Genomic DNA, 19,163 nt, shown 5'->3' on the forward strand with positions numbered 1-19,163 from the left:
TGTAAAAATGAGGCAGCATTCAAAACTCAGAGCTAGATCCTCAGCTGACAAAAATCAGCTGAGGATCTGGCCCTTGTGTTTGAAATGGGCTCAGCTCTGGGTAGCTATAGTCAAAGGAATACTCCTCATATTTTCAAGATAGATTAAATTAGCAATAGCTATGTAGAGTTTGGTCCAATGGCCTTCTGAAGAGAGGAAACAGTATTTAGTCCAAGATGATGCCCCACCCTGAGAGGTGCTGAGTTCCCACAGTTCCCTGCACCAAGTTACATTATCTGCAGCTGAAATGATTGGATTTCTGGGAGAAATAGTCATGAAACTTTTGCTAATTCTGAATCCAATTCAGGTTAGCAATGTGCACACTTTCTCTGATTGTTTTTCATGAATATTAGTGGGAGGTAAGACTCATTAGGAATAAATGCTCATGGAAAGAAAATTTGAGGCCTGTAGCAGGCCTTCATTTAGGGCCAGATTTTCAAGAGCTCAGAACCTGCAGTTGGGACCAGACTTTCAAAAAAGTATTCAGCACCCAGCTGCTCCTACTGTGACATTTAGGGTGTTTTTAGGTACCCAGATGGAGCTTAACTCTTGAAAATCTGGCCCTAGTGGTAAAAATCTGAACCCTTCTGAAAATTCCAGCATTAAGGTATAATAACTCCACTGCAGAGGGACAACACAAGACTTGTGTTTCACTTCAGTCCAATTTCCATCCCCTAAATATTAGACCTGGCTGGAAAATATTTTTTCCCTGCATAAAATTTTTGAGTTTTATGCAAAAAATTGAAATCCAAAATATTTCAGCTGAAAACAGAAATTCTGAAATGCTGCCACAATATCTCCTGAGAACTGTAGTTCGAATGCCTCATGCTTTCATTTGCCTCTATAGGCTGAGCTCGTTGATTGGACTAAATTTTGCATGTTGCACCATGGTCTCCTCTCTTGATTAGGGAAGGTGGTGCATCATGGCAGTCCCATAGTCATGATGAATCATGGGAAATGTAGTATGACCAAAAATCCAACCAATAGAGGAGAATGGGAACCTGAGGCAGCCAAACTACAATTCCCATGGGGAACCCAGAGGCATTTCTCAATCAAATTTCAGCAGAAATATTTTGGTTTTCAGCTAAAAAAAAAATACTTTTTGGCTTGCAGCTGTTCTGGTTTGTTTTAATGAAAAATTTAAATTCTCTTCAGAAAGCAGACACTTTTCATGAAAATTCTGCTTAATTGAAAAAGCCGTTTTTCTGTTGAAAAATAGTTTCAGTGGAAATTTTTTCACTGGCTTCACTAAATATTCCTTTAAATGGACTTAAGTGTTGCACAGGCCTTATTCTGCTCCTCTGGAGTCAAGAAAATCAAGAAACAAATGACAGTTTTGCCCACATCTTCTTGTGCAGCTGGCACAGCTCAGGATCTGGTCCACTATGTTGTGGTGTGCAATACTATTAATGTTGTCTATTTTAGTACATAGCACTAAGAATTTGCTTCTTTAAAGCAAAATAATAATATTTAAACAAACATGGTACAAAAAGTGGGAATGATTCTCTACCGCCTTGAACCTTCTGTAGTCACTATATGTAGCTTGTGAAAAGAGCGAGTTCAAAACAGGTGTAAAACTTGTCCACTTTTGTGAGTTTAAAGTTGTGTTTCGGTAGTGCTTTTACAATTCTCAATCACTGTTGGATGTCTGGCACTCAAAGCATACTCATAAAAGCTAAACTGAATTGGTCTGGGCATCTCATACATATGATCAACTTGAGAATATCCAAGGCCATATTGTATGGTTAGCGAAAGTCAAGCTCTTTCTTATGATGGCTAATACAAACGATATCAAAACACACTGACGTCAAACTTAACAGCATGTCAGGTTGACCCCCAGCAACAGCCCACAACAGCGCAAGGTGGCAGCAGATTTGTCATGTTGCCATTAACCACTTTGAAGCAAGGTACATTAACACCTTATGTGAAAAATGTAAACAGGGTAAAGCAGGGATACAACAGCCTGCAATGATTCTTGCATTGGTCTGACCTTGCCTATTACTCCATCAGCATCACATGCATTTTGGACAGATGTTAAAGTCCCTCCAGAAGATGCTGTGCATGTGGAGAATCAAGCTTGCTGTCACTTCAGGCAAGCATAGTGGTGCCACAGGCAGCTGTCACTTACATTTCTTTTTCTTCATGTAGTCTTGACGCCTCCTCCTGGAGCATCTGTAATTGTTGCTGGGCGACTATTAACTCCTGAGACGTTCGCTCCAGTTCCTGTAGCAGCTCTTGGTTTGTTAGCTTCAGCTTGGTGTTCTCCACTTTGGTCTCCTGTTTGTCGTTGTGGAGTTCCTTACACTGACCCTCCAGCTAGGGGTGGTGGGAGGGGGAAGAAAAGGAAAAGAGAAAATACCTCTAACTCACGGAGCTATCTTAGCTTGGCATTAAGAAGACTTAAAATTTAAAACCGAAATGAACCCATTTAAAATTATACTCGTTCTCCAAAGTGGAGGCAAGAAAAGAATGCACAGAATTTGATAAGAAGGTAACAGTAGCCCTTAGTGTGTATAAAAGAGTAGCACATGGTTCAACCTGCTACTGCCTGGATGAAACAGCAATGGGAAAGTAGGTTCAGAGAGCCAGGGTAGCAACTTTGTTTGGACCATGGTTTTTTGAATGCAGCATGTAGTTATTTTATGTTAGGAGATGGGACCTGTTACTTAATACATATAATATCTACTTAGCAATCTTGAGGGCTAGATTATCATCTGTGCTCAGTAAGCTCTGGCTGCAGCCGATGGGGGTTGGGGAGGGTTTAAAGAGGGTGGTTGTGGGACTTGTTCTATGCTGACCTGGGCCCTGCCTTAGTTTTTAGAACCACCTCAGAGGTGCTCTAAACCTGTTACTGCTTTTCTTCACCCCCTACAGTGGGGCTTGAGGGGTTAGAATTACAGCTGACTACACCAGCTCTTCACCACTGGGGACTCCCGCACATCAGGAGAATTCCCATCTGGGTAGATCTGGTCAGTTTATGGCCCTTTGTGCTGGTCCAGTGGTGCAAAAGGGCCCTAGTGTGGGAGAGCATCTAACTGTGGTAGCAGGGGAGGAGAAAGATGTGGGGGAAAAGGGCCTATGAACTAAAATCATAGACAGCAAATGCCATCCAGAAATACATAAAAGCTCTTCTTGTGTTTTGTGTTTTTAGCAAACAAGTTTTTTAAAGGATGTCAAGTACGTTGCGAGCTTTAAAGTAACACTAGATCAATCTTTAAGACAGACACACGGAGAATGAAAGGATTGGGACACAAATTCTGTATGTCTCTGAATTTTTGTGCTCTTGGAAGGCAGAGACCAACAGCTCCTGGGACAGAGTGGGCCGCTTTACCTAGAGAGCTCTGCCAATTAGAGCTAAATGAATAATTGATTTTTCAGTTCAGTGGCTAAACCAAAAAAGTCCAGAAAAATGTGTTTCTGTAGAATGAAACAATTTGACTTTCTGGATTCCCCCCCAGCTGAAATCGTTTGCTGAATTTGACTCAAATTTAAGAATAGTTTTAGTCGACCTAAAACTGTATTTTTCAGCAAATAGACTATTTGTCCAGAAAATTTTGCCCAGTTCCTCTACCAACTTGTACCTCAGCCTTGAACACTTCTATTGTTCCAATCATGGGTCCCTGCTGAGTGTAAACAACTAAGCCAGAGTTTCTTCAGATGGCTCACAAACAATTCACCAGGAGTATCTATTACCGGACCACTGAAAGTTGAGCTACATTGTTTAGTTTTGATCACATAAGTTACAAGGCATTGTTTTCTTTCTCTGCATGAATAAGGGAAACTTTTATAACTAAGAGAAGACTGGAAGCTTTTGATACACTGGTACAGTAAATATTGACATATTTTATAAATGCTTGTATACATATGTTAAAAGTCTAAATACTAAGATGGGTGAACTAGAGTGCCTGGTGTTAAATGAGGATATTGATATAATAGGCATTACAGAAATTTGGTGGAATGCTGATAATCAGTGGGACATGGTAATACCAGGGTACCATATATATAAGAATGACAGAGTAAGTTGCACTGGTCGGGGAGTGGCACTATATGTGAAAGAAAGAATCGAGTCAAATATAGTAAAAATCTTAAATGAACCAAACTGTACCATAGACTCTCTATGGATAGAAGACTTTTAAAGTCTTAGATGAAAAGAGTATAGCAGTAGGAATAAACTACTGACCACCTCACCAGGATGGTGACTGTGAAATGCTCAGGGAGATTAGAGTGGCTACTAAAACTGAAAACCCAGTAATAATGGGGGATTTCAACTACCCACATATTGACTGGGTACATGTTACCTCAGGATAGTATGCAGAGATAAATTTCTAGATGCTATTAATGACTGCTTCTTGGAGCAACTAACTTGGAACCCCAAAGGGGAGAGGCAAGTCTTGATTTAGTCCTAAGTGGTGCAAAGGATCTGGTCCAAAAGGTGAATATTGCTGAACTTCTTAGTAATAGCAGCTATAATATCATTAAATTTAACATTCTTGTTGGGGAGCAATGTCAGAAAAACCCATCACAGGAGCATCTAACTTCAAAAAGGGGAACTACACAAAGTGATGAAAATAGTTAAATGGAAGTTAAAAGGAATAGTCACAAGAGTGAAATGCCGGCAGCCTGCATGGAAACTATTTTTAAACATCATAATACAGGCTCAAACTAAATATATGAACTGCCCCCTGGACCCGCAAAAAAGTAAGAAGACCAAAAAAAAAATGCCCCCATGGCTAAACAACAGAGTAAAAGAGGAGGTTAGAGATAAAAAGACATCCTTTAAAAAGTAGATGTCAAATTCTACTGAGGAAAATAGAAAGGAGCATAAACTCTGGCAAAGTCAAGTGTAAAAGTATAATTAGGCAGGCCAAAAAAGAATTTGAAGAGCCACTAGAAAAAGACACAAAAACTAAAGAGCAAAAATTTTTGAGGTACATCAGAAGCAGGAAACAATCAGCAGGGCCACTGGACAACTGAAGTGTTAAAGAAGCACTGAAGGAAGACAAGCCTATGGCAGAAAAAAAGCTAAATGAATTCTTTGGATCGGTCTTCACCACAGAGTAAGTGAAGGAGATTCTCACACCATTTTTTTAGGTGACAAATCTGAGGAACTGTCCCAGATTGAGGTGTTAATAGAAGACATTTTGGAATAAATTGACAAATTAAACAGTACTAAATCACCAGGACCAGATGGTATTCAACCAAGAGTTCTGAAGGAATTCAAATATGAAACTGCAGAACTACTAATTGTAGTCTGTAACGTATCACTTAAATTAGCCTGCGCACCAGATGACTGGAGGATAGCTTATATAGCGTCAATTTTTTACAAAAGGCTCCAGATGCTACCCTGGCAACTACAGGCGGTAAGACTAACTTCAGTACCAGTTGAATCTACAGCAAAGAACAGAATGACCAGACACAGAGATCAACACGATATGTTGGGGAAGAGCCAGCACAGCTTCTGTAAGGGAAAATATGCCCCACCAACCTGTTAGAATTGTCAGAGGGGTCAACAAGTAGGTGGACAAAAGTGATCCGTTTGATGCAGTGTACTTAGACTTTCAGAAAGCCTTTGACAAGGTCCCGCACCAAAGGCTCTTAAGCAAAGTAAGCAGTCATAGGATAAGAGGGAAGGTCCTCTCATGGATCAGTAACTGGTTAAAAGATAGGAAACAAAGGGTAGGAATAAATGACAGTTTCACAATGGAAAGAGATAAATAGTGGGGTACCCCAAGGATCTTTACTGGGACTAGTGCTGTTCAACATATTCATAAAGGATCTGGAAAGGGGGGGTAAATAGTGAGGTGGCAAAGTTTGCACACAATACTAAATTATTCAAAATAGCTAAGTCTAAAGCTGACTGTGAAGAGTTACAAGGGGATTTCACTAAACTGACTGGGCAACAAAATGGCAGATGATATTCAATGTTAATAAGTGAAAAATAATGCACATTGGAAAAAAATAATCCCAAATATACATATCAAACAATGAGCTCTAAATTAGCCATTACCATTCAAGAAAGAGATCTTGGAGTCATTGTGGATAGCTCTCTGAAAACATCTGCTCATTATGCAGTGCCAGTGAGAAATAGCTAATAGAATGTTAGGAACCATGAGTAAAGAGTTATATAATAAAACAGAAAATATCATAATGCCACTAAATAAATCCAAGGTAAGGCCACATTTAGAATACTGCTTGCAGTTCTTGTCACCCCACTTCAAAAAGGGTTATTAAAATTGGAAAAGGCAACAAAAATGATTAGGGTGGTATGGAACGGCTTCCATATGAGGAGAGATTAAAAAGACTTGGACTATTGAGTTTAGAATAGAGATGACTAAGGGGGTTAGGACAGAGGTTTATAAAATAATGAATCATGTGGAGAAAGTGAATAGAGAAGTGTTATTTACCCCTTCATATAACACAAGAACCAAGGGTCACCCAATGAATCATAGAAATATAGGACAGGAAGGGACCTCAATAGGTCATCTAGTCCAACCCCTGCATTGAGGCAGGACTAAGTATTATCTAGACCAGGGGTGGGCAAACTATGGCCTGTGGGCCGGATCTAGCCCATCAGGGCTTTGGATTCAGCCCACGGGATTGCCACCCCTGTGGCGCCGCGGGCAACGCGCCACTCCCAAAAGTGGCTGGCACCATGTCCCTGCACCCTGGGGGAGGGGTGGGCTGAGGGCTTTGTGCGCTGCCCTCTCCTGCAGGCACCTTCCCCCGCAGCTCCCGTTGGCGGGGAACGGGGAACTGGAGCCAATGGGAGCTTCGGGGGAGGTATCCACAGGCGAGGGCAGCGTGCAGAGCCCTCTGCTCCCCTCCCCCAGGGGCCGCAGGGATGTGGTGCTGGCCATTTCTGGGAGCAGCGCGGGGCTAGGGCAGGCAGGCAGGGAGCGCACCGCTGCCACCCCAGACCTGCTCCAGGTAAACGGTGCCGGGCCAGAGCCCTCACCCCAAACACCTCCTGCACCCCATACCCAAATTCCCTGCCCTGAGCCCCCTGCTGCACCCCGCACTCCTCCTGCACCCCAACCCTCTGTCCTGAGCCCCCTGCTGCACCTTGCACCCCTCCTTCACCCCAACCCCCTGCCCTGAGCTCCCTCCCGCACTCCTCCCTGCACCTATGCCCTGAGCCTCCTCCTGCACTCCGCACCCCCTCCTGCACCCAACCCCCTTCCCTGAGCCCCCTCATACACCCCGCACCCCCTCCCACACTCCACACTCCCTCCCTCCCTCCTGCACCCCAACCCCCTGCCCCAGCCCTACATTCATGGCCCTGCATGCAATTTCCTTTATCCAGACGTGGCCCTCGGGCCAGAAAGTTTGCCCACCCCTGCTCTAGACCATCCCTGACAGGTGTTTGTCTAACCTCTTATTAAAAACCTTCAGTGATGGAGATTCCACATCCTCCCTAAGTAATCTGTTCAAGAGTTTAAGTACCCTGACAGTTAGAAAGTGTTTCCTAATATCTAGCTTAAATCTCCCTTCCTACAGTTTAAGTCCATTATTTCTTGTCCTGCCCTCAATCATTAAGGAGAACAATTTATCACCCTCCTCTTTATAACAAACTTTTACATACTTGAAGACAGTTATTATGTCCGACCTCAGTCTTCTCTGTTCCAAACTAAACAGACCCATTTTTAAAAAATCTTTCCTGGCAGGTCATGTGTTCTAGACCTTTAATCACTTTTGTTGCTCTCCTCTGTACTTTCTCCGGTTTGTCCCTCTTTTCCAAAGTGTGGTGCCCAGAAGTAGACACAGTACTCCAGTTAGCGCCTTCTCAGGGCTGAGTAGAGCAGCAGAATTACTTGTGTCTTGCTTACAACACTCCCAATGATACATCCCAGCACAAAGTTCACTTTTTTTGCAACAGAATTACATTGATGACCCATATTTAGTTTGTGATCCACTATAACTCCCAGATCCCTTTCTGCAGTACTCCTTCTGAGACAGTCATTTCCCATTTTGTATTTATGCAATTGATTGTTTCTTCCTAAGTGTAGTAGTTTGCATTTGTCTTAGTGAATTTCATCCTATTTAATTCACACACTGCCTCCAGTTTGTCAAGATCATTTGGAATTCTAATTCTGTCTTCCATTGTGCTTGTAACCCCTCCCAGCTTAGTATAGTCTGAAATGTTGTAAGAGCACTCTCTGTGCCATCTAAATCATTTATGGTGATATTAATAAGACCCAGGACAGATCCCTACAGGAACCCACTTGATATGCTCTTTGAGGCAATTGTGAACCATTGATAACTACTCTCTGAGTACTTGTTTCCAGCCAGTTGTGAACCCACCTTATAGTAGGTTCATCTAGGCTATATTTCTCGAATTTGTTTATGGGAAGGTCATGTGAGACAGTATCAAAAGTTTTACTTAAGTAGAGATATCAATTAATAGTCATCAGATTTAAAACAAACAGCAGCAAGTACATCTTCACACAACACATAGTCAATTGTGAAACTTATTGCCAGGGGATGTTGTGAAGGCAAAACATATAGCAGGGTTCACAAAAGAATTAGATAAGTCCCTGGAGGATAGGTCCATCAATGGCTATTAGCCAAGATGGTCAGGGATGCAACCACATGCTCTGAGTACCCCTAATCCTCTTGTACTGTTCGGTTCATTCCCTCTGAAGCATCTGGCACTGGCAACTGTTGGAAGACAATACTGGGCTAGATGGACCATTGTTCTGACTCAGTATAGCCAGTCTTATGTTCTCTCAGGAAGAGGAGGAGCCATTTTGGCAGAGTTAGCAGAACACCATGACAAGGGAATTTTAGAAATGCTCATACCCTTTCTTCCTGGCACAGGTCCATTTCCACCTAGAAAAATTAGGCTTGTGTAAAAGGTATTGTGTGGGTGAAGAGCTAAATTTAATTGCCCCCCTTCATATTCACACCAAGTAATTGCACATGTGGTCCTATTTGTGGATGGTGCAGTCAGATCCTTGCCTCAATTAATTTCTTTTATACCAGAGCTCTGGTGGGAAGTTAAAGGAACACCATTCCCTTTCTGTGGTGCACAGTGCCCTGTCCTGTTCAAAATGGATCAAAAGCCTGGATTTTCAGGAGTACTAAGCACTCACAACTCCCACTGAAGTCAATGGCAACTCAGTTACTGTGTAAAATCAGGAACAAATACATTTCATTTGCTTGTCTATCTTTTTCTGTTAGGGATACATAACAGTGGTATCTCTGCACTTTCATCTTTGCGGTCAGCAATAAAGTAATTGCATTTGCCTCTGAGCATGCAGTCCTGGTTGCGGAGTGTCTAGTCAGATGCTTGTCGGATTGTATTATTGGCTCTCTGCCAGGTCCTCAGGTATTACAAGGGTGGGGACCAGGCAGGTATATAAATAGAATAGTTAGGGTTTTGGCATATGGTTTTGGGAAGCCTGGCCCCAGCAGTGTCCTGTCCCACGTAAAATGTACCATTTCCAGTGCACACGCACAAGAGTGCAAGTTTCAGATTTGCTTTCCACGAGATTCTTGCAAGTAAAGCAAGACTGTGTGACTGTTCACATCCCTGCACAGAGGACAAGCACCACTTCAGTCAGGGGTGGCTTTACCAAGGGTACATGTATTCAATTGCACCCACAGAAATGATGAAACCCAGGGGCCAAACCCGAGTGGCGCTGTGACCCCCTGTGCCAGGTCACAATGCCTGGAGTGGGGAGCCGGGCCCAGCCCTGCAAGACAGGAGCCACTGTTGTGGAGTGAAAGTGGAGTAGGCAGCAGGTGGGGAGAAAGCTTACTCTCTAGCCCCTCTTCCTCCCCCCCTCAGCATTTCTGCCACATTGGGCCAGGATTAGCAATGCAGTGCCAGGGCAAACAGTGCTGCTGAGAGTAATCGGTGCTCTGCTTGACTACAGTAGAGTGCACCCTCTGAACTGGGAGGTTGCATCTGTCCCTGCCCGAAATCCCATTTAAGTGATGAAAGTGGGACTGGGGTGAATTTCACCCAAAGAGCAAACAGGAGAGGGACACGAGCACAGCCCAAGCAAACTCACTGTCACATTCGCGTGAATACTCACAGACAATGCTTTGCCATATTCACCCAGGTCTGCTTGTGAATTGAATCACAATCGGAACTGGCTCTAGTCTCAGCAGAGGAAAGGCTACACGCAGTGGTTCTCAACCTATTTACCATTACGGGCCGCATATGCAGCTCTCTGTGTGTTATGTGGGCTGCGTCCACACAATATATATACTACCTGTATGACCCTGAGGATCTTACCTGAGCTGCAGCTGTGTGCTGATTGGGCCCCAAGTTGCCCACAGACTGTGAGTTGAGAACCACTGGGCTGTGGCATTAATCACTGTGCCGCCCACCAAACAACACAACACTATAGATGGATGTGTATTAACTTGATGTGTAGATTTGGTTTTGATAAAGAATGGATTACAGGCAAAAATGTAGTCAGGGAAAATCAAGATTGCGAAAAAGTGAGATTCCAACAGCAATGGTAACTCACATTGCTAACATTAATTTGGCTGCATTAAGCATCTTGCATACTTTTTTACATTTTATAATATAACAATGGTGATATAACAACTAGGAAGCAGGAATAGATAATAGTGAATGCCAGTAGTTACAGGCAGCACAGGTAGCTCAAAACTTTCTTTTATAAGTTTTCAGTTGCTTATAACTTTGCCAAACCTAAATATGGAACAAAGATCAGTTAAGATTACTATTGGAACTTTAACTTTTGCATTTCCTAAAATTTTGTGATTTTTAATTATACCATCATAACACTGGACTAAAGTAAGGGCTCGGTTTTGTTTGGGGTTGGGTTTGTTTGTTTGTTTGTTTGGGCGTTTTTAATGTAAATTCATGTTTGAAGCAAATAAAGAGAGGGAGAACATTTTTCCTGTAGTTTGAGCATTTGAATGTTCAAAATTGAGCTTTAACATTCACAGCCCATTGAGATGAATGTAATAGAGCTTATTGTTTATCAGTGATATTGATTGTGCTGTATTTTTGGAATGAGAAAAGACAGAGGGCCTGGAATACTCTAAGCCGGGGTGCTGGAACTGGCCGAGCCAGAGGGTCATGGCCCTCCCACTTTTTACTGGCCACAAGGGTGAGTGATGAAGGGGAGGGGGCGGAGAGGGGTGAGCAGGGTGGGGCCTTGTGGGGAAGAGGTGGTGCAGGAGGAGGGTCTTGGGGGAAGGGGCGTTGTGAAGGCGGTGTCTCAGGAGAATGGGCGGCACGAGTGTGGGGCCTCAGGGCGAAGGGGCAGCGTGAGGATGGGGGCTGGGGTGAAGGAGTGGGGTGGGGATGGGGTATATGGGGAAGGGGCGGTGTGGGGGCAGTGTCTTGAGGGGAAGGAGTGGCATGGGGGAAGGGGCCCCGGTTTGGGGTCCGGTAGCCCCCCACAATTTTAGGAAGCTTCCGCTGCTCCTGACTCTAAGTATATAAGAGCTACCATACTGGGTCTGACCATGGTCCACTTTACCCAGTATCCTGTCTCTAACAGTGGACTGTACTGGAGCTTCAGGGAGAGCATACAGAACTGGCCAATTATGGAGGCAAACACCTGTCAGGGATGGTCTAGGTTTACTTGTTCCTGCCTCAGTGCAAGGGGCTGGTCCGCATGAGCTCTTGAGGTCTCTTTCAGCCCTATGTATTTATGATTGTGTGTTTTAATGAGACAATTTTTTTCATGCAAATTGTCTCCATACCAAAAACTTGAGAATAGCAAAAGCTTCAAGCAGAGCTCAAGCACAGAGAATCTCAGTGCTAAAAGGTGAATATGTGAGGAAGTTATGACCATCTGAAAACAAAAGTTTACAATGGTAATTGGTTTGGAAACTTAATTATGGCAGGTGCTATGGAGCACCCATTATAATACTGTAGTAACACAGGTACTAATCTTGGACATGATTACTAGTGGGCATGGCACAACTGTGAGTATAGAGTGATTCAGTTCAAATTTTGCATGGTAGTAAATGGATCAATTGGACATGATCAGACTGAGAAGTGAGTATGTCACAGAAATGTGTAGCTTTATGCTAACACAGCAACACAAATTATTTACATGACCCCAGGGGTATCTGCTAAGTGTTCGCTAGACATTGGACTAGAAACTTCTAATTTGGCAAGTTTACCATTTGGTGGAAGGACTTTTTGGGTCAGAGCCTCAGCTGTTGTAAATCAGAGTAGGTCCAATGAAGTCAGGGCTCACTGGAGCTGAGAATCTGGTCCACCATAAATCCTGCTGTTACCCAGCTAAGACTTAACTGGAAGGTATCCTCAAGGCAAAATGAGACCTAGCTTCATCAAATGTTGGAACCCTGCCCCACAAACAGTTCTCCTGTAATTGCCTCCCAAACACACACAGTGGCTGACATTTCCCTCCTTCTGAACTCAGAATCCTCTTCATTTCCTTCTCCCTCCCTAACCACAACCCCCTCTTCTTCCTTATCCAGCCCCAACTTACCCTCCTGTATACCTAACCAGATCCACACATGCCTTCCCCTTCCTGGCCTAGACCTCCACCTGACCATCCATCCAACCTCCTCACAGGGCAGAAACTCAGCTACCCTTTATCCCAAGCACAGATCCTAGCTACCTTCTTCTCCCAGTGCAAGACTTCTGCTGGGCCATGGTACAGTACCATGCTGCCGCCCATATGAACACACATTAGCCAGGCAGGCCCAGCGGTCTCTGTGCTGAGCCCTGCTGCCTACTCTTTGAAATGCCAGCCTGCTATGGATTTGGGGATATTACAGATAACACCCCTGTAATATGAAGGATGGGAGCATGCTGACAATTCAAGAAGGTGACAGCTGGCAGAAGGGACTGAGCCAAAGAATCTATTGGCTTCCAGTGGCTCACTGTCCCTGAAGCATGATCTTGGACCTACATTTGCAAGGAGATAGGCCCCTCTGTATTTGCAGAGCCGCACTCTGTTGGCCTCTGGGTTCCCTGTCAGCACAAGTTTGGATCAGCATTTAATCCACCCTTGTCCATAGATAGCAGCTCTGCCAGGTGATTCCTAAGGGAGCTTCCATCTGGCTGAGTCAGTAGGAGCAGCCCTGAGCATTTCTTGGCTGGCAGTTTCTCTTCACGTATTTTACAATCCCTCACACTACAGGAAAAAAAAATGTAAGAACAACTTTGCCTAATTCATGCAGTTTGGAAAAAGGAATTTGTATTATTCTCAAGAGCTTCCTTCATAATCCAACAAGGATGTTGTAATTAAATAAAGTTACCATCACTCATTTAAAGAATAAATGTAATTGGCAAAAAAATGCATTTCAATTTAAGAGGAAGAGAGAAGGAATTGACTAAGGCACAAATTAGACACTGAGGGCTTGACTCGAAATACACCGATGCTGGTGTAAATCAGGAGTAACTCCACAAAATCATGGAGGTTATCCCATTATAAAAACAGGTGTAAGGAAGAAGGAGAGTTGGGCCCCAAATGCTGGACACGAGGAAAGAGATAAATGTGAACATTAAACTCTGCACTGAATTATGCTGTTGGGTGGAAAAATCAGAGCGGACTACCCAGCTGGAGAGCAGTCACAGATTATAATTTAGGCTGGCAAAAGGCACCACTCAGCTGTTAAAATGACAAAAGTTTCAAGTGCATTTTATTATCTGACTCAATATACGTTTCAGGGACAATCAAAATAAAAGAAGAAAATCCGGTCTATCCAGGGCTGGCTTCTTTTCAACAGCATGCCCATAAAAATAAAAGGGGCGTTTGGATTTTATAGTAGTGAATAAATCCTATCCTTCCACAGCCTGGTTCTTGGACAGGTATGTGTGTGTATACAACTGTCATTTCAGGTTCCCCAGTTAGTTGTTGGGGTCAAAATCATGACATCCTTACTCAGACAAAACTTCCACTGAAATCACTGTAAATTTTGTCTCAATAAGCAAGGATTAAAATCCAAGTATAAAGTTTTCAAGTTTGCCCCGGCTCTTACACCAAACAGTTTAGAAGACAAATATATAGAAGAAGACACAGCTAAAGGCTTTCGAAGAACAAACTTTGTGTAACTCATTGATAACAGATGTCTAAATCTACTTGGAAAGCAACAGATAGCGAGGATTAAAATAAAACCATTATAAAATGATGAGTAATAATATCTTACATATATATATATATATATATATATATATATATATATATATATAGTGAGTTGTGTACTGAAAGAACCCGAAATGCTTTATAAGCCTACACAGAGAGAGAAAGACAGAGAAACAGTTCATTTAATCCACTGCTGCCATACAATTACCTCTTGGGTGGAATGTGGCAGATATTTACCATGCAGCACTGCACAATAGGCTGCAACAGGCAATGGAGAAAAATACTACAATTTGGAGCAATAGGGTATGTTTACATTGCAAAGAAAAACCTGTGGCGCAAGTCTCAAAGCCCAGCTCAATTGACTCGGGTCCAACAGGCTGCGGGGCTAAAAATAGCAGTGTAGACATTCCAGGTCAGGAACTGAGCCTAGTTTTGGATCCTGGGCTCCATCCTGAGTTGGAATATCTAGACTCCTGTTTATAATGCTGCAGCCCAACCCCCATGAGAGTTAATTGACCCAGGCTCTGAGACTCGGTGTCTCAGTTGGCTGTTTGGTGACATATGAAATAAAATGATTGTCTTAGTCCAATTCCCTAGGGGGCCGGTCTCCACATCACACATAAAAATGTGCTATCACAACTAGCAAACTAAAAACCCAGTTATCTCTCCGGTACCCAGGTGCAACTCCCATTGACTTCAGTGGGAGCTGGATCAACTCCTTAGAGGAGAATCCAAACATCGCATAACCTGTGCAGACTGAACTTCTCTTGCTCCTCACTAGAATGGACCTTCAGGTCAGCACTGCCAGAGAGAGACGGTTATATTTACTCTGCAATTAAATAGAGAAGATTCATCTCCAGAGCTGTCAGTCTCAGGCCTTTCATCAGCAGTGAATTCACTTTTTAAATTGTATTAAATCCGCCCCCATGGATATATTTTGCAGGGATTTATGGCAATTTTACAGAATGAAAGTACCGTGCTTCCCCAGACTATGGAACAAAATACAGCAGGCACCTGATATGGAAACATGACAGGCTGATGAGAACTGTGAGCATCATTGCATTCTCACGTACATGCCTGTAAATCGGGGCTCTCCAGTGGAGATACACTGCCATAAAACTGACATGTGACTGAAAGGAATCAGGTCCAGTGGGTTTAGAAGAGACTATTTAAAGTTTATGGCACTGATACGCCAGTACAACCCAGAAGCAATCTGGAGTGGAGGTGTGCACTGATAGCTTTAAGATACCATAGCAGTCTCCAGATCCCATGCCATCCAGGCACTAGGGTAGTCCCTGGCATAAATTAAAGTGGCAGGAATCCAGTTTGACCAATGTACAGTCTCTACATAAAAGAATAAATGGACACAAATCAGATGTCAAGAATTATAACATTCATAAACCAGTTGGAGAACACTTCAATCTCTCTGGTCACTTGATTTCTGACCTAAAAGTGGCAATTCTTCAACAAAAAGACTTCAAAAACAGACTCCAATGAGAAACTGCTGAATTGGAATTAATTTGCAAATTGGATACAATTAACTTAGGTTTGAAGAGAGACTGGGAGTGGTTGAGTCATTACACAAAGTAAAACTATTTCCCCTTGTTTATTCCTCCCCCCCACACTGTTCCTCAGACGTTCTTGTTAACTGCTGGAAATGGCCCACCTTGATTATCACTACAAAAGGTTTTCTTCCCCCCCCCACTCTCCTGCTGGTAATAGCTCATCTTAAATGATCACTCTCCTTACAGTGTGCATGATAAACTCCCATTTTTTCATGTTCTGTGTGTATATAAATCTCCTCACTGTATTTTCCACTGAATGCATCCGATGAAGTGAGCTGTAGCTCATGAAAGCTTATGCTCAAATAAATTGGTTAGTCTCTAAGGTGCCACAAGTACTCCTTTTCTTTTTATGAATTTATAAAGGACTTCAGTGTGGAACTGCAGCTTTCATGGTGACCAATCACTTCAAATGGCTTTTATTTAAAAAAAATTCTCTGAGTTGAAATATTGCTAAATACGTGAAAGAAAGAAGAGAAACTATGAAGGAAAATCGCAGGGGCAAATCAGAGTTATCTACAGTTCTTTCTCTATATAATGCTGTTAAGTACCCTTTTCTGTTTTTGAACCAGTTGTTCCAGCTCTTGTTCTTTTGAAACGAGTTTATGTTCCAGCGCTTGACTGCGGGACTGAAACCTCTCTGTGTCCTGCAAAATCAAAAGACATGAACATTAAGCAAAAAGGCAGGGTCTTCATCATCAGGGCAGCAAGGTCCAGAGGACAGGGCATAGGACTAGAAGTCAGATCTGGAAATAAGGGGTAGATTTTTGACAGTGAGTGTTACTAACCAATGGAACAGGTTACCTAAGGATGTGGTGAATTCTCCATCACTTAGGAGGCCAGATCTTCAGCTGGGGTAAATTGGCATAACTCCACTGACCTCAATGACTGAAGTTAGTGCATCTATGCTGAGTTACACCAGCTCAGTTTCTCACCCACATAAGAGGTAAAATTTTCAAAAGTGCCTAAAGCCCCATTTTCAAAAGTGATTTAGGCACATCTGAACCTATGTCTGTGAGACTTAGGAATCTATCTCACTTTTGAAAATGGTTCTGAAACTGCTAAATTGCTTCCATGTGTTTGAAAATTTTACCCTGGATGTCTTTCTAAAGGATTTCCTGTAGTTCAGCCACAAGTTACTGGGCTCAATACAGGTATTACTGGGTGAAATTCTATGGCCTTTCTTATGCAGGTTATCATAAATGGTGCCTTCTAGCTTTAAAATCTACCACTTGCAATTGTGTGAATCAGGAGCAACTCCGCAGAAGTTAACAGAAGTGGTATAAAATTGATATAAGTGAGAAGAGAGTTAGGCCCTGGGTATTTACAGACCTCCCAGTTACTGCAGTGGCCCCACAAGCAGGTGGTTACCCAAATATTCTAGAACAGCATTTGAATAAATGAGAACTACTCCTTCTCTCAGTTGGAATTACTCCTTGGCACAGATTCTCAGATGGTGTAAACAGTGGCGGATTTGGGGTTTGTGGGGCCCTGGGCCAAAGCAGTTGGGGGCCTCTCCCTACCCCTTCCACCTGCAATCCTCTCCCCCACCCCCTCAGTAGTGCTGGGGAGGGGTGCAGGGGGAATGGGGCGGCCTACAGGCTGAAAGGGTGGGGAGGGACCCCCACTTGCTTTGGCCCAGGGCCCAACAAACACATATCTGCCACTGCCTGCTGCCCCCAGCGATCCTGCAGGGAGCGGGGTTGGGGCGCGGGGACTTCCCCTGTTCCCGGTGAGGAGCGCTGGGTGGGTGAGGGAAGTGGGGCAAGCCCCCGTGCCCTGATGCTGCTCCTTGGCAACAGCACCAGGTGGGTTGGTGGAGTAGGTCTGGGCATGGGGGAGCCCATTTTTCGGGGGCCTCCCAGTTGGCCAGGGCCCCTGGGCACAAGCCCCGTTGGCCCAGTGGCTAATCCACCACTGAGTGTAAATTATCACAGCTCCATTGATCTAGCCTTGACAATTCACACCGGCTGAGAATCTACTCCTTTAGTTCTTCAGGCAAATGGATCTAAAGATCAAACCTCCCTCAAAGGGGTGGGTGCAGAAACACTGAAATGTTCCCCCACTACTCCTCTCACTCCTAACAATATATTTAATGAGGCAATTTAATGTACTTTAACTGGCTTCTTATTCAGAAAAATATATATCCAAATGAATAAGACATAATAACCATTCCTCTAACACAGTCCTTAACCGGCAGGGTACCAAATATCTTAAATAGCAACACCTTGTACTTATTTGCCTTCTTAACAATTTCTTTTTATGTATTTTTCAAATGCTATGCTTTTCCAGAAACAGGCAATCATTTTCTTTTTCATATGGCATCTGTACATCTCTGCATTCTCTGGAGCCTTTGTGAACTTTTGCTTTAGGGAAAGAGTTTTAAACTCCAAACACCAACAAATAAATTAGTCACACCGAGAAATAATACTTCTTGAGTGTCTGACAACCATTAGTGTGGCTGCTGACTAACTTTTAAAGAGCTAAATTGAGGTTTACCTGGCAACCTACAAAGGCCTGTGATAGGGATTAATAATGGAATTGATTATGGTACCTTAATGATAAAGTTAATTACCAGTTACTGCTATAGTTTCTTATAGGTAAGAATATTTATGTCTTATTTTTGGATTTACAGTATAATTTAAATAGAGCACTCTTTTTATTAGAGCATACAAACCAATCTCTTCCATATCAACCTTCATTATGAAAGATAATGCATTTTACAACTTTCAAGTGCTCTTCAACTCTATACAAGGAGATCATTTGACCCAGCATTGAAATTCACCCAGCTCTGGAATGGAACACAGCGGCTGTGTGAGGGTCTAATCCAATGCCCAATGAAGATTCCCACTGTCTTTAGTGAAACCTAACTGCAAAATACACACTACACAAAAGTTTAGGATAGGAAGTAAAGAAAAACGTATCCAGTTGAAACTACAGGGCAACTCTTTAGACAACGTGTGACATACATGGTGTTGCTCTGTATTTCTGAATACTGTGTTTGCCAGATTATTGGGCTGTTTATTGTATTGGTTTAATCCAGTAGGGATCTGTATGGAAAAAACAAGCAGGACGTGAAACAATGGCTCAAGATAAAATACTAGGGAGTTAGGAGACAATGCTGGATAGGAAAAGCCTGGACACCAGAACATCAGAAGGACTACGGCAATTTAAAAAGAGACTCTCTCCGCAAGGGTGGGAGTGGGGTGTTGTTTAATAGTTGTTGAGGAGCTCTTCATGGAGGAACCAGGCTGTGACAGCAGCACCCACTGGGGTGTCTGAAGAAACTAGGCCTGTGTAGGTTATCATCAGGGATGGTCAGCCTCTAGGTACAATAGATGTGCGTGTAGACTTTTTGTTGCTTTAAAATCCTTTTTCTCTTATGCTTTGTTCCTGTTGGGGTAAATACTTTGGTTTGAGACGTCTGTCTGGTCACTCTATTCACCTCTGGCCACAGATTCCCAAACAGAAGGTTGGCAGGTACTGAACCCAGCTGGACTTGCTGGGTGAG

At 43.2% G+C, this 19,163-nt stretch overlaps 1 protein-coding gene across 2 annotated transcripts in view; it reads right to left on the bottom strand.

The window, feature by feature from the left end:
- Positions 1–19,163, bottom strand: part of CRACR2A (calcium release activated channel regulator 2A) — a 71,095-nt gene that overhangs the window by 31,545 nt on the left and 20,387 nt on the right. For both annotated transcript variants that reach the window (XM_074948618.1, XM_074948626.1), the window contains 2 exons: positions 16,204–16,299; positions 2,168–2,355 (listed from right to left, as the gene is read on the bottom strand). In XM_074948618.1, coding sequence (XP_074804719.1) covers positions 2,168–2,355; positions 16,204–16,299 — 284 coding nt within the window. The remainder of the gene's footprint in view (positions 1–2,167; positions 2,356–16,203; positions 16,300–19,163) is intronic.

The sequence above is a fragment of the Natator depressus genome, chromosome 1 (assembly GCF_965152275.1).
Source record: "Natator depressus isolate rNatDep1 chromosome 1, rNatDep2.hap1, whole genome shotgun sequence".
In the NCBI taxonomy this organism is placed as follows: Eukaryota; Metazoa; Chordata; order Testudines; family Cheloniidae; genus Natator; species Natator depressus.